Source organism: Anomaloglossus baeobatrachus, chromosome 3 (assembly GCF_048569485.1).
Source record: "Anomaloglossus baeobatrachus isolate aAnoBae1 chromosome 3, aAnoBae1.hap1, whole genome shotgun sequence".
In the NCBI taxonomy this organism is placed as follows: domain Eukaryota; kingdom Metazoa; phylum Chordata; class Amphibia; order Anura; family Aromobatidae; genus Anomaloglossus; species Anomaloglossus baeobatrachus.
In genome coordinates this window covers 579,921,144-579,935,277 of record NC_134355.1, presented here as the reverse complement: position 1 = coordinate 579,935,277, position 14,134 = coordinate 579,921,144, and the positions used below count along the sequence as shown (strand labels likewise).

The 14,134-nt window shown below is 50.6% G+C and overlaps 1 protein-coding gene across 3 annotated transcripts in view; it reads left to right on the top strand.

Annotated features, from left to right (window-relative positions):
* The window catches only part of PAK2 (p21 (RAC1) activated kinase 2), a 139,064-nt gene that overhangs the window by 58,585 nt on the left and 66,345 nt on the right, over window positions 1-14,134 (top strand). For all 3 annotated transcript variants that reach the window (XM_075340987.1, XM_075340985.1, XM_075340986.1), the window contains 2 exons: window positions 4,453-4,557; window positions 6,245-6,371. In XM_075340987.1, coding sequence (XP_075197102.1) covers window positions 4,453-4,557; window positions 6,245-6,371 — 232 coding nt within the window. The remainder of the gene's footprint in view (window positions 1-4,452; window positions 4,558-6,244; window positions 6,372-14,134) is intronic.

Sequence of the window (14,134 nt, the reverse complement as noted above, 5' to 3'; positions counted from 1 at the left end):
CTTGACGGACCTCACCAAGAAGAAGCTGCCCTCTGCAGTCGATTGGACAATGGACTGCGAGACAGCCTTCCGGGCCCTAAAGGACGCCCTGTCCAGCCCGCCCGTGCTACAGGCAGCCGACTTCACGCGGCCGTTTGTAGTACAGACCGACGCCAGTGACTTCGGCCTCGGTGCGGTGCTCAGCCAGGTGGACTGTGCGAGCCAAGAGCACCCAGTCTTGTACCTGAGCAGGAAGCTGTTACCAAGGGAAGTGGCCTATTCCACGATGGAAAAGGAGTGCCTGGCCATAGTGTGGGCCCTGCAGCGTCTGCAACCCTATCTATACGGGCGCCACTTCATCGTGGAGACGGACCACAATCCCCTCAGCTGGTTGCACACCGTCTCTGGGACGAACGGGCGATTGTTGCGATGGAGCCTTGCGCTCCAGCAATACAACTTCACCATTCGCCACAAAAGGGGCCGGGACCACGGTAACGCAGACGGGCTGTCCCGACAAGGAGAGGTCGCGGACGGGCGCACGGGGGAACACCGGAGTGTGCTGCCCCCTAGCGCCCTCAAAAGGGGGGAGGTGTGAGGCAAATCCTGGGATATGAAGAGGAATTATGATTTCCAGTCGTAATCGCTCTCATCACTCCCTGGCAGTGCCCCCTCCCTTCTTGTTCTCAATGTCCACCATCTGGGAAGGTGTCACATCCCAGCAACACATCCCATGGCCATCTCCTGTGATATGGAGATTAGATGATGTGGGAACAATGGACACAGGATGACTCCCTGCCGTGACCCTGTGGTAGGGGCTGCTATCTAATTAGCAAGGCTATGGAAGTATCCAGACAGGACGACTCCAGTAAAATATGGTTCATATCTCGCAAGCCATATTTCCGATAAATATGGCAACCATAAAAATGGTGTTTGCGCATGCGGTCGATGCTGGCACACCTTTTTTATGGAAGTGGGAGCTTGGGAAGTACCCCAGGCGTGATATCAGCCAATGGGGAACTAGTAGACAAGTCATGAGTCCTCTCGTTCTGTAGCTAAATTCATAACTGTCACAATGAGAGCGTTGGCGTCCGCCTACGACGCTCCCAGGCAAAGTTATGGCCCATATTCCATGTTGTGGATATTGTCCATAACTCCAGCCAGGGGTGGAGCAGTGCTCCCTCTGAGGTCACTAAGGTAGGAGGGGACCTGGATTTGCCCAGGTTGATAACCCTACTTCGGCCATTTTCCAGGGTTCTTTCGCCGGGGGTCACGTGTAGGAAACATCTGTGGGAAGGATCCTAGAAACCTGGTCTACAGCGCCCCCCTGTGGCCAGACGCACAAGGTAACTGCTGGAACTGTGTATGCCTGTTTGTAACCCATGCTTTATCTGTACCTGTACTCTGACATATGTATATTCTGTAGATTCCCTATTGTATATATTGTAGTTTCTAGTGTGCTTTAGGCTGATTAAATTATATAATTAATCTTGGGCTGTTCTGTTATCTCGATCTTGAATCCCACGTCTGTGTGTTCGGCTAATAGTTACCGTGAAGCGGTTGGTGGCAGCGAGTTGTGCCAAGGATTATTGTGGGGAGGCCAGTGAGATTCGGGGAGGTTTTATATATTCCGCCCGCGGAGGTCGGGGGAATATATACCCTACTCTCACCGGGGACCCTTCAATAATCGGCATAAGTAGTATAGCGGCCTCCTTGCTTATTGTCGGGCAATTCCATAATTGGCCTGACTATAAGAGGGGCGCTAGAGAGCGCGTCACGTGCTCTGTCTGTCGGTCGGGAGGTATAAAGGAGGGGTGACCCCCACTTGTTACCCCCCGATTGTGACGTACTGGTAGCCAGCGCGGGGGATTTCTGAGTGACCCCCCCGGTCCTGTGTTGGCCAGATCGGCGGGCTCATTTTCGGCTCCTTTCGCCCCTCCTGCTGCTGTTCGCCATCCTCCTTTCTTGATAGATGTGATGACGCCTCCATCATCATCCTCGTTGCATTTTTGAAATCTCACGCCTGTGCAGTTATGTCGGCTCGCGCAGGCACAGTTCGCTCTGCCATACCACGGGCAGAGCAGAAAACAGCTGCCCTCACGCACGCCGGTGAGCTAAATGCGCAGGTGCAAGATTATGGGTGGCGCTGTGCGTGACCTCACCAGCGTCATCCTCGTACCCAACCATAATTTCACGCCTGCGGGATTAGCTCATCAGCACGAGCGAGGGCAGCTGTTTTCTGCCTGCGATATAGCAGAGTGAACTGTGCCTGCGCAAGCTGACCTAACTGCACAGGCGTGAGATTTGAAAATGCAACGAGGATAATGATTGAGGCGTCACCACGTCAATCAAGAAAGTAGTACGGCGATCAGCGGCAGGAGGGGGGACAGGAGCTGAAAATGAGACCACCCATCTGAGCCACACAGGTAATTAGCATACGTAATGGTCATGTTTTATAAAGTTATTTTTGTGGTCTGGAAGGGGAGTCGGGGAACAAGGTGCACCTTCATAGAATGCAGCCCAGGAGCTGCAGAAGGTGACACTTTTAGTTGAATAGTGAAAAATCTGGTGACAGGTTTCTACATACTAATTAAAAAATCCCTACCTGCTCTGGAGCCTATGTAACTCGTGTATATGGCTGCCTGTGGTGCTGACGTGCATCCCATGCCATAGCTGGCAGTGCTGCCTCTCTCTGCTCTTCCTTCTCCTTGTCTCCACTTTGTAGCTACCAGCAGGGAGAGGGAGACACAGAATGATCATGACCGTTAAAGGGAATCTGTCATCAGGTTTTTGTCACCTAATCTGAGAGCAGCATAATGTGGGGGCAGAGATCCTGATTCTAGCGATGTCACTTATTGGGCTGCTTAGTGTAGTTTTTAATAAAATCATTGTTAATCAGCAGTAGATTATCATTACAGGACTACTTGGCATGCGGCAGGTAGTCCAGCATATTCATGAGCTCTGTATAACTGCTGGATCTGCAGCAGAGAAAACATTGATTTCATCAAAATGACAGCAAACAGCTCAGTAAGTGACACATTGCTGGAATCCAGGTCTGTGTTTCTACATTATGCTGATCTCAGATGTGGGAGCAGAAACCTGGTGACACATTCCCTTTAAATGCCAATAGACTGCCGCTTACTGGCCTGTTTAGATGGACTGATCAGAGTTCTTTGCTCACAGAGCAGTCCCTTCTGTGCATGTCGAATAATATCCTGTTATCTGTAGCATAAGTACATGTCCTATGCATATAGGAGACTGTGCTGCTGAGAATGGTGATAAACTTGCCTAAAGGGAATCTGTCAGCAGGTTTTTTTTTTACTACAGAATAATGTGCGGACAGTGACCTTGAATTCAGCGATGTATCACTTGGTTTACTTGGTGCAGGAGTTGTGATAACATCACTGATTTGTTTGCTGCAGATCTCGAGTGTTGATCTCTGTATTACCTGCCCACGTCACTGATTGGCAGCTTTCTGTGTACGTCGTATAGTGACAGCCGCTAGTCTGTGCTTGGGGCAGAGTTGGAGTAGGAGGCTCGAGGCAGCTTGTCCTGTAGTGATAGGTGATTGAAACTGCAAAAGACCGGCTAATAAGTGACTCATTGCTGGAATTGAGGTCTCCTCCCCTAGAATATGGTGTTCTCAGATTGCATAGCAAAAACCTGCTGACAGATATTCTTCAAAAGCCATTATGCTCCGCCATCAAGCGTTCTGCTGCTTTGTTTGGTGTTTGCCACCTGCCTAGATGGACTGGTGTTCGCTGACAAGCTTTCTTATTCCACAATCTGCCTTATGTCACTTGATAGGGCAGATTACACAAGTGGTACTGTATCCGTGTGTGGATGGAGAGCGCACACCGCGTACAAACTGTATGTACAGAGAAAGGAGAACGCAGCAGAATCTGCAGGGGGAGATCACGGGAGCCTCAGCATTAGTATGTCAGCACAAGGGAGACGACATCCCTCATGGACTATAGATGGGAAAATCGGTACAGGAATGAAGCTGTGTGCCGATCCAGGAAGACAGCAGCTCTGTGGACCCTGACCTCTCACCCAGACGTCTGGAGGCACCTGTCCTTTGCAGACTGAAATCTAGTATTATTTTTTTTTTTTTTTTTTTTTTTAATCAATGCAAAGAAATTACAAACCGAAAAAATAATTTTATTACGGTCTAAGGCATTTTTATGAAGCTTTTCCTGCTGCAGATTTTTTCAGCAAATCATGCCCATTTTGATGTTTACCACAGAATTCATCTGTTACTGCGAAAATCTGCAGCCCAATTTGTCATGATGCAAATGTCAATCACACGGCGCTGGCCAGTTTATGCTGCAGATCTCCTCTGCAATATGTGGAGGGGGTTTAGTAAAATAGCACCCACGATGCTGCTACTGTGATACACGGCAGATTTTGCACTGCATATCCAAATCCATGTGAACATGTTTTTAATGTGTATTATTTATTATTTTTTTTTACTAGCCAAATGCTAAAGGATCTGAGCCTACAAGAGGAACCGCAGATGATGATGATGACGATGACCATGTTCCTCCGGTTATTGCTCCACGACCTGAACATACAAAATCGGTAGGCAAACTCCCGGACAACAGTCCATTGTTGTGCAGCCAGGAACTTAACTAGGCTGTAACATCTGACTTAAAGGGGTTGTCCGATCTAAATCAAAAAGTCTGCGGCCGCTGTATGTGACTGCAGACTTGTGAATCCCTCACTAAACACTGTGTGGATTCTCCGGTGCAGAGCTGGGAATGGACGGTCATGTGTCTGCGAGTGTGCCAAATTCATACTCCTGGCCACAATCAGTCTAGATAGGCACGGCTTCACTCAGTGCAAGTGTATTGACCGAGGCCACGTTCACCTATACGGATTGTGGCCTGGAGTCTGCATATCGCATGCTTGTGACCACCGTTCCCAGCTCTGACACCAGAGGATCCTCAAATCATACAGCGCAGTGCATGTGATGTGCAGATCCACAAGTCTGTAGTCACATGGAGTAACACACAGTGACTGCAGACTTGTGGGTTTAGACTGGACAACCCCTTTAAAATGGTAATATATACTTATGGTGTGTCCATATCATTTGGCATACATTTTGTGAATGGGGGCTCCCACTGCTTGCACCCAGCTGAGGTATATAAAATTACAACCACTTGTCTATTCAAGATGAGGCTTCTGTAAAGGAGAATTGGACAAGAATTTGGCCCCATTCTGTGCAACAGATATAAAACGAAAAATACGGTATATTTTTTTTTTTTTAAGACGCAAACGAAATTTAGAGGAGGATGATAAAAAAAAAAAATTTAATGTTAAAATGAGGGTCCGTCTTATAATCCTAGTGCGTTTTAATCCTAATGTTCACCAAAGGGGAGTGGCGGTGGTGGATTGGCTCAGGAAGGGCACAGGAGGCCGGGTAGGCGGTGCTGCGGGCTCGGAGGACGTGGTGGTGTGGCTCAGGAGGGTCGGTGATACTGTGGGCTCGGGGGTGTAGCGGCGGGAGCAACTGAATCCCCTGGGTATGGCTTACCAGGGCGACAGTGGTGGAGCAGGGTCATAGGAGGCAGGTCACAGGATGCGCTCAGCGGTGTCACGGCATGCGGGTGGTCTGCAGAGGGGTCACAGCACGGGGTGTCTCTGCGACAAGTGCGTTGATCGGTGGGTGGGCTGCGAGGGTGTCTTGGCGGCAGGAGCATTGAGCGGACTGCTGGCTCCATTGAATTGCCCATGGTTGACAAGATGGACGTCAACCAATTGGCCACAGAATTGGTGCGTGCGTAGATAGGACTCTGTGACCATTTATTTGAAGTCCATTGTGTGAATCTGCGCACGCGCCCCCTCTGCGGCCGTTTTCTTAAAGTCCATCTCATTAACTGCTGGCGATTCAATGGAGCCAGCAGTCAGCTCAATACACCTGCCACCAAAACACCCACGCAGCCCGCCCACAGATCAGTGCCACCCGCCACGACACCCCCAAAGCGCGTCCTGTGTGCCTGTCTCCTATGATCCCGATCGACCACCGCCGCCCCGGTAAGCTATATCCATTTTGTAAGATGCATTCCCATTTTACCCCAGTTTTGGAGGGGAAAAAAAGTGTCTTACAAAGCAAAAAGGCGTCTTACAAAGCGAAAAATACGGTAAATGTCTCATCTTCTGTATGGTGTCTTAGTTGCTGGATTGCAGGGCATAGGTGCCTGTTTTTCTAAGTTTGGAGAAGTATGAAATGTGTGTCACTGACTATGTTCATCTCATTTCCCTCTAGATGTACACCCGATCTGTAATTGACCCAATACCGCCCCCTGCTGGAGATTCTGACAGCGCGGCAAGGAACGCAGACAAACAGAAAAAGAAGACAAAGATGAGCGATGATGAGATAATGGAGAAACTACGTGAGTTATATTGCTGTCATTTAGTGTTCAGCCTTTATATATGTGATATTAACGTGATTCATATTGTATATTAAATATATTGCACCTCACCTTCATGTCGCCTGTGTTGTTGGACAATTCACAGCTGACGTCCACCCCATAAACCACTCCCCTGATTGCCACCGCACCAGGGCAACAGGGAAGATCAGTGATGAAGCTCTAGAACTGGACTCTCTAATGTGATGCTCCACTTTAGGGGCGGCTGCGGGTTGGTATTCTTAGGCCGGCAAGAGCCAAATCACCATGGACCTTCCCAGCCTGATAATATCAGCCCCCAGCTGTCTGCTTTTCTTTTGCTGGTTATCAAAAATGGGGGGGGGGGGACCCCCACATCATATTTTTCTTTTATTTGGTTAATAGCTGTAAAATCTGTCTCGCTATCGATCAACTATCTGCTTTTCTTCAGCGCTCTATTGGGAGACCCAGACGATTGGGGTATAGCTACTGCCCTCTGGAGGCCACACAAAGCACTACATTAAAAGTGCAAGGCCCCTCCCCCTCTGGCTATACCCCCCCCCCGTGGTATCACGGGTTCTCCAGTTTTAGCTTTGTGTGCGAAGGAGGTCAGACATTCCATGCATAGCTCCACAGATTTTAGTCAGCAGTAGCTGCTGACTATTTCGGATGGAAGAAAAGAGGACACATATAGTGTCCCCAGCATGCTCCCTTCTCACCCCTGGATGGTGTTGTAAGGTTGAGGTACCTATTGCTGGTACAGGGCTGGAGCCTGACATGCTGTTTTCCTTCCACATCCCCTGGTAGGGCTCTGTGGAAGTGGGATCCTGCCGGCCTCTCAGCTCTGACGCCGGGCTCCATCCACAGACCCATTAGAACCTGATGGAGACGGAGCAGGAGTACGATCAGGGACAGGCCCTGCATCATACAGGTACTCTGTGTCCCCGGCAGGCACAGACACACTCCGGGCTGGCTGGGTGTTGTAGTGCGCCGGGGACCGCAACGTTGGAGTTAGTGTCCCTACAGATTACTGGGGGATTTTTTGTGTATGGGAACGCAGCGCCGACCCCCTCTGGACCGGGCGGCGCTGCTGTGACTTGTGGTGCGCCGGGGATCCGCCGTCCGCGCTTTTACGGCGGCGGCGGTTATAAATTGAGTCCCCGGCTTTTTGGGCCTAGGACGCCGGCAGCTCCGATTCGTTCCCGCCCCCACCCTGTCATTCAGGGTAGGGGAGAGACGCTGTTCGCTAGCAGCGACGAGGGCTGGAGCCTGATTTACATGCTCCAGCCCTCACACTAGGCACAGAGGGAAGCAGGCTTCCCGCTCTTAGCCAGGAACGCCCAGGGCCCGCCCCCCTTCTCTCTCAGGACGCCGGCAGCCATTACATGCAGTCTGGCTGGAGGAAGGACGCAGGCTCTGGGAGACCTGGACTAGGGGCTATCTGGCGACCACACACCCGCTTTTTAAGCGGGCGGTAAGCGATTTTTCTGTGCTGGTCCCTCTAGTGCCTCACGGTGTATCGGTGTACTGTGTAGGATATAGAGATATTGTATTTCTTGCACTGTGAGGTCGCTTCTGGCTGCATCTCCCAGATCCCTCTGTGGAAGCAACAACATGCCATCCTCAAAACGCAAGGCTGCCAAGGCTAGGGCTGTGTATACTGCGTGTGCTGCATGTGGGGCTAATCTACCAGCAGGCTCCGATGACCCCCATTGTGTGCAATGCTCCGACCCGGTGCTGCTTCGCCAGCCGGAGTCAGGAGAGGTAGTGACCCAGGCTGAGACGCTTGTAAGTTCTGCCCCGGTGACAGGGACAGACTTTGCAGTTTTTGCTGATAATATGTCTGTGTCTATGGCAAAAATCCTTGAAACCTTGCAATCTATGCATGGGGCTCAGTCTTTGGGCACGGCGAGGCCTCTGTCCTCAGGTCCCCCTCACTTGGAATTAATCCAGCCCACAGGGGGGTCCCCGGCTTCACAGGCCGAGGATTATGACTCAGATGATAGCCCCAGCCACCCTAAGCGAGCTCGCTGGGAAAGACCCTCGACGTCATCACACTGCTCAGGGTCTCAGCGCAATCAGTCTCCCTGTGATGTGTCTGATGAGAGTGATCAGGAATCCATTCCTGGAACCCCTCTCAACCTGGATACCCCTGATGGGGATGCCATGGTAAACGACCTTATCTCAGCCATCAATAGGCTGTTGGATATTTCTCCCCCAGCCCCTTCAGCAGAAGAGGCGGCTGCGGAGCAGGAGAAGTTTCGTTTCCTTTATCCCAAGCGTAAATTGAGTGCTTTGTTGGATCACGCTGACTTCAGAGAATCAATCCAGAAGCACGACGCTCACCCAGAAAGGCGTTTCTCTAAACGATCTAAAGATACGCGTTTCCCTTTCCCCCCTGAGGTGGTCAAGCGCTGGACACAGTGTCCAAAGGTAGACCCCCCGATTTCCAAACTCGCAGCTAGGTCCATAGTTGCAGTGGAGGATGGCGCTTCACTTAAAGATGCCAATGACAGACAGATGGACCTTTGGTTAAAATCTGTCTATGAAGCTATCGGCGCGTCGTTTGCTCCGGCATTCGCAGCCGTATGGGCACTCCAGGCTATTTCAGCTGGCTTAGCAAAAGTGGATGCTATCATACATCCAGCAGTGCCGCAAGTGGCGCACCTTACCACGCAGATGTCGGCGTTTGCGTCTTACGCTATCAATGCGGTCCTAGAATCTACCAGTCGCACCTCAATGGCGTCCGCCAATTCGGTAGTTTTGCGCAGAGCCTTGTGGTTAAAGGACTGGAAAGCAGATGCTGGTTCCAAAAAATGTTTGACCAGTTTGCCTTTATCTAGAGATAGACTGTTTGGCGAGCCATTGGCTGATATCATTAAGCAGTCCAAGGGTAAAGACTCCTCTTTACCACAACCCAGAACAACCAAACCTCAGCAGAAAAAGTGGCAGCAGAGGTTTCAGTCCTTTCGAGGTTCGGGCAAGACACCATTTACCTCGTCCAAAGGGACTCAGAGGACGCAAAGAAACTCAGATTCGTGGCGGGCTCACACGCGCCCCAAGAAAGCAAATGGAGGTACCGCTTCCAAAGCGGCTACCTCATGACTTCCAGCCCCCTCCCTCCGCATCGCCGGTCGGGCGGGGGCAGGCTCTCCCGCTTTTCCGGCATTTGGATGTCACAGGTCAAAGACCGGTGGGTGACGGACATTTTGTCTCGCGGGTACAGAATCGAGTTCAATTCTCGTCCTCCAGCTCGGTTCTTCAGAACCTCCCCACATCCAGACCGAGCAGATGCTCTGCTGCAGGCGGTGGACTCCCTAAGAGCGGAAGGAGTGGTGATCCCAGTCCCTCCTCAGGAACAAGGGCAAGGGTTTTACTCCAATCTCTTTGTGGTTCCAAAAAAGGACGGCTCGTTCCGTCCTGTTCTGGACCTAAAACGGCTCAACAAACATGTGCACGCCAGGAAGTTCCGGATGGAAACCCTGCGTTCTGTCATTGCCTCAATGTCCAGAGGAGACTTCCTTGCCTCAATAGACATCAAAGATGCTTATCTCCACGTGCCAATTGCTACAGAACATCAACGTTTTCTACGTTTTGTGATAGGAGACGACCATTTTCAGTTCGTAGCTCTGCCATTTGGTCTGGCAACAGCCCCACGGGTCTTCACCAAGGTCATGGCGGCGGTGGTAGCAGTCTTGCACTCTCAGGGACACTCGGTGATCCCTTACCTAGACGATTTATTGGTCAAAGCTCCCTCTCAAGAGGCATGTCAGCACAGCCTGAATGCTACGCTGGAGACCCTACAGTCTTTCGGATGGATCATCAACTTTCCAAAGTCGATCCTATCACCGACTCAATCACTAACGTATCTTGGCATGGAGTTTCATACTCTAGCAGCGATAGTGAAGCTTCCGCTGAACAAGCAGCGGTCACTACAGACAGGGGTGCAATCTCTTCTGCAGGGCCAGTTGCATCCCTTGCGGCGCCTCATGCATTTCCTAGGGAAGATGGTGGCAGCCATGGAAGCAGTTCCCTTTGCGCAGTTTCATCTGCGCCCACTTCAATGGGACATTCTCCGCCAATGGGACGGGAAGTCAACGTCCCTGGACAGGAAAGTCTCGCTTTCCCAGACGGCCAAGGACTCCCTACAATGGTGGCTCCTTCCCACCTCATTGTCTCAGGGAAGATCCTTCCTGCCCCCATCCTGGGCAGTAGTCACGACAGATGCGAGTCTGTCAGGGTGGGGAGCAGTATTTCTCCACCACAGGGCTCAGGGGACGTGGACTCCGCAGGAGTCCACCCTTCAGATCAATGTTCTGGAGATCAGAGCAGTGTATCTTGCTCTACTGGCCTTCCAACAGTGGCTGGAAGGAAAGCAGATCCGAATCCAATCGGACAACTCCACAGCGGTGGCATACATCAACCACCAAGGAGGGACGCGCAGTCGGCAGGCCTTCCAAGAAGTCCGGCGCATTCTAATGTGGGTGGAGGACAGAGCATCCACCATATCCGCGGTTCACATCCCAGGCGTAGAAAACTGGGAAGCAGACTTCCTCAGTCGCCAGGGCATGGACGCAGGGGAATGGTCCCTTCACCCGGACGTGTTTCAGGAAATCTGTCGCCGCTGGGGAGTGCCGGACGTCGACCTAATGGCATCCCGGCACAACAACAAGGTCCCGGCATTCATGGCGAGGTCGCGCGATCAAAGAGCTCTGGCGGCAGACGCCTTGGTTCAAGATTGGTCGCAGTTTCAGCTCCCATACGTGTTTCCGCCTCTGGCGCTCTTGCCCAGAGTGCTACGCAAGATCAGATCCGAGTGCAGCCGCATCATACTCGTCGCTCCAGACTGGCCGAGGAGGTCGTGGTATCCGGATCTGTGGCATCTCACGATCGGTCGACCGTGGTCACTGCCAGACCGACCAGACTTACTGTCCCAAGGGCCGTTTTTCCATCAGAATTCTGCGGCCCTGAACCTGACTGTGTGGCCATTGAGTCCTGGATCCTAGCATCTGCAGGATTATCTCAAGGAGTCGTTGCCACAATGAGACAAGCTAGAAAGTCGAATTCGGCTAAGATCTACCACAGAACGTGGAAGATTTTCTTATCCTGGTGCTCTGCTCAGGGAGTGTCTCCCTGGCCATTTGCATTGCCCAAGTTTCTTTCCTTCCTGCAATCGGGGTTAGAAAAGGGCTTGTCGCTCAGCTCCCTTAAAGGGCAAGTTTCGGCACTATCCGTGTTTTTTCAGAAGCGTCTAGCACGTCTTTCTAAGGTGCGCACGTTCCTGCAGGGGGTCTGTCATATTGTGCCCCCGTACAAGCGGCCGTTAGATCCATGGGATCTGAACAGGGTACTAGTTGCTCTCCAGAAGCCGCCCTTCGAGCCTCTGAAGGAAGTTTCCTTTTCTCGGCTGTCACAGAAAGTGGCGTTTCTTGTTGCGATCACATCGCTTCGGCGAGTGTCTGAGCTGGCAGCTCTGTCATCCAAGGCTCCCTTCCTGGTGTTCCACCAGGACAAGGTAGTGCTGCGCCCTATTCCGGAGTTTCTCCCTAAGGTCGTATCCTCTTTTCATCTTAATCAGGATATATCCTTGCCTTCTTTTTGTCCTCATCCGGTTCACCGGTATGAAAAGGACTTACGTTTGCTAGATCTGGTGAGAGCACTCAGAATCTACATTTCCCGCACGGCGCCCATGCGCCGTGCCGATGCACTTTTTGTCCTTGTCGCTGGTCCGCGCAAGGGGTTGCAGGCTTCTAAAGCCACCCTGGCTCGATGGATCAAAGAACCAATTCTAGAGGCCTACCGTTCTGCGGGGCTTCCGGTTCCTTCAGGGCTAAAAGCCCACTCAACCAGAGCCGTGGGTGCGTCCTGGGCATTACGTCACCAGGCTTCGGCTCAACAGGTGTGCCAGGCAGCTACCTGGTCCAGTCTGCACACTTTCACCAAGCATTATCAGGTGCATACCTATGCTTCGGCGGATGCCAGCTTAGGTAGAAGAGTCCTGCAGGCGGCAGTGACACCCCCGTAGGGGAGGGCTGTTTTGCAGCTCTAACATGAGGTACTTCTTTACCCACCCAGGGACAGCTTTTGGACGTCCCAATCGTCTGGGTCTCCCAATAGAGCGCTGAAGAAGGGAATTTTGTTACTTACCGTAAATTCCTTTTCTTCTAGCTCTTATTGGGAGACCCAGCACCCGCCCTGTTGTCCTTCGGGATGTTTTTTTGTTGTTTGCGGGTACACATGTTGTTCATGTTGAACGGTTTTTCAGTTCTCCGATGTTATTCGGAGTTAATTTGTTTAAACCAGTTATTGGCTTCCTCCTTCTTGCTTTGGCACTAAAACTGGAGAACCCGTGATACCACGGGGGGGGTATAGCCAGAGGGGGAGGGGCCTTGCACTTTTAATGTAGTGCTTTGTGTGGCCTCCAGAGGGCAGTAGCTATACCCCAATCGTCTGGGTCTCCCAATAAGAGCTAGAAGAAAAGGAATTTACGGTAAGTAACAAAATTCCCTTCTTTCAACACATAATAACCATTACTTTCAGTGTCATGCGTTTTTTGCGGCACATTAAGAGAAACAAGGTTTGATACTGTTATCACGTTTAAAATGGACATGTCAATTGTTTTTTCCATTTGGGTTTTGCACTGCAAAGCTGAGTTTTTGCTCTAATTTCTGCCACAAAAAGGCTGCAGTTTGAACAGCATAGTACGGTTTAGAAAACCAAATTCCCATAGACTATGCTTGAAAAGCAGAACACATCCATTTTGGCATTAAACGCTGCAGTTGAAAAAGCAGCAAAAAAGCAAAGTGCGTTCTTACCCTAAGGGTTAGTGCCCCATGGTCAGTCTCTGGGAGATGAAGCTCCAGCATGGTCTCCCATACTGTGCGTGTGTTTCTGCGTGTGTTTCTGCGTGTGTTTCTGCGTGTGTTTCTGCGTGTGTTTCTGCGTGTGTGTGTGTTTGTGTGTGTGTGTTTCTGCTATTTATGCAGCATAGTCTGATGGTGGTGTACCTGATTTTAAACCGGAATTTTTTATTTTAATTTATTTTATACCCCTTACCGGTAACTAGCTATTTATTTTCTCTCTTAGAGTTATTCCCATCTTCAAGATCCTATCCCACTGTGTAGTAGGTGAAATAATAATATTCACGAATACCTCCAATTAGAATTGAAGTATAGTTCTCCTGATATAGCTATGTCTCTTACCTCATGTGCAGGGCATTGCAGCTTAGGTATCCATGGTTACATTCACTCATATAGTGACAGTTGGTTAGTGGCTAGTGGTCATAACCATTGATACGTAAGCTGCAATGCACTGCACATGAGGTAACAGACATGGCTATATCAGAAGAACTATACTACATTTCTAATTTGAGGTATTTGCTAATATTATTATTAGTCCTACTACATATTGGGATAGAGTCTTGGATTTGGGAATATTGCTTTCAACCCTTCTTCGAGCCTCTGTTTGATGAAGCTCATGCTGAACCCACATCTTTCCCTGTACATGTCTGATTTAATCAGCCATCAAGTGCATCTAATAACTGTGGATGGATCGGAGATCCGCCTGCGGCTGTTAACCAGTGTGAAAACCCCACTGTGAAACTCTGATAGCCGCATTTAACACGCCCTGACAAAAAGCACATCACTTTTCCTGCCAGTTGCGGGATGCCTGTGGGCTATCCTGACAGCTGGAGGTCTGCTGATGACCCCTGTGTCTGTCATTCGGATCCTCCTGTGAACGTCGGCTGCGAGCCAGTGTTCATAGGAGAT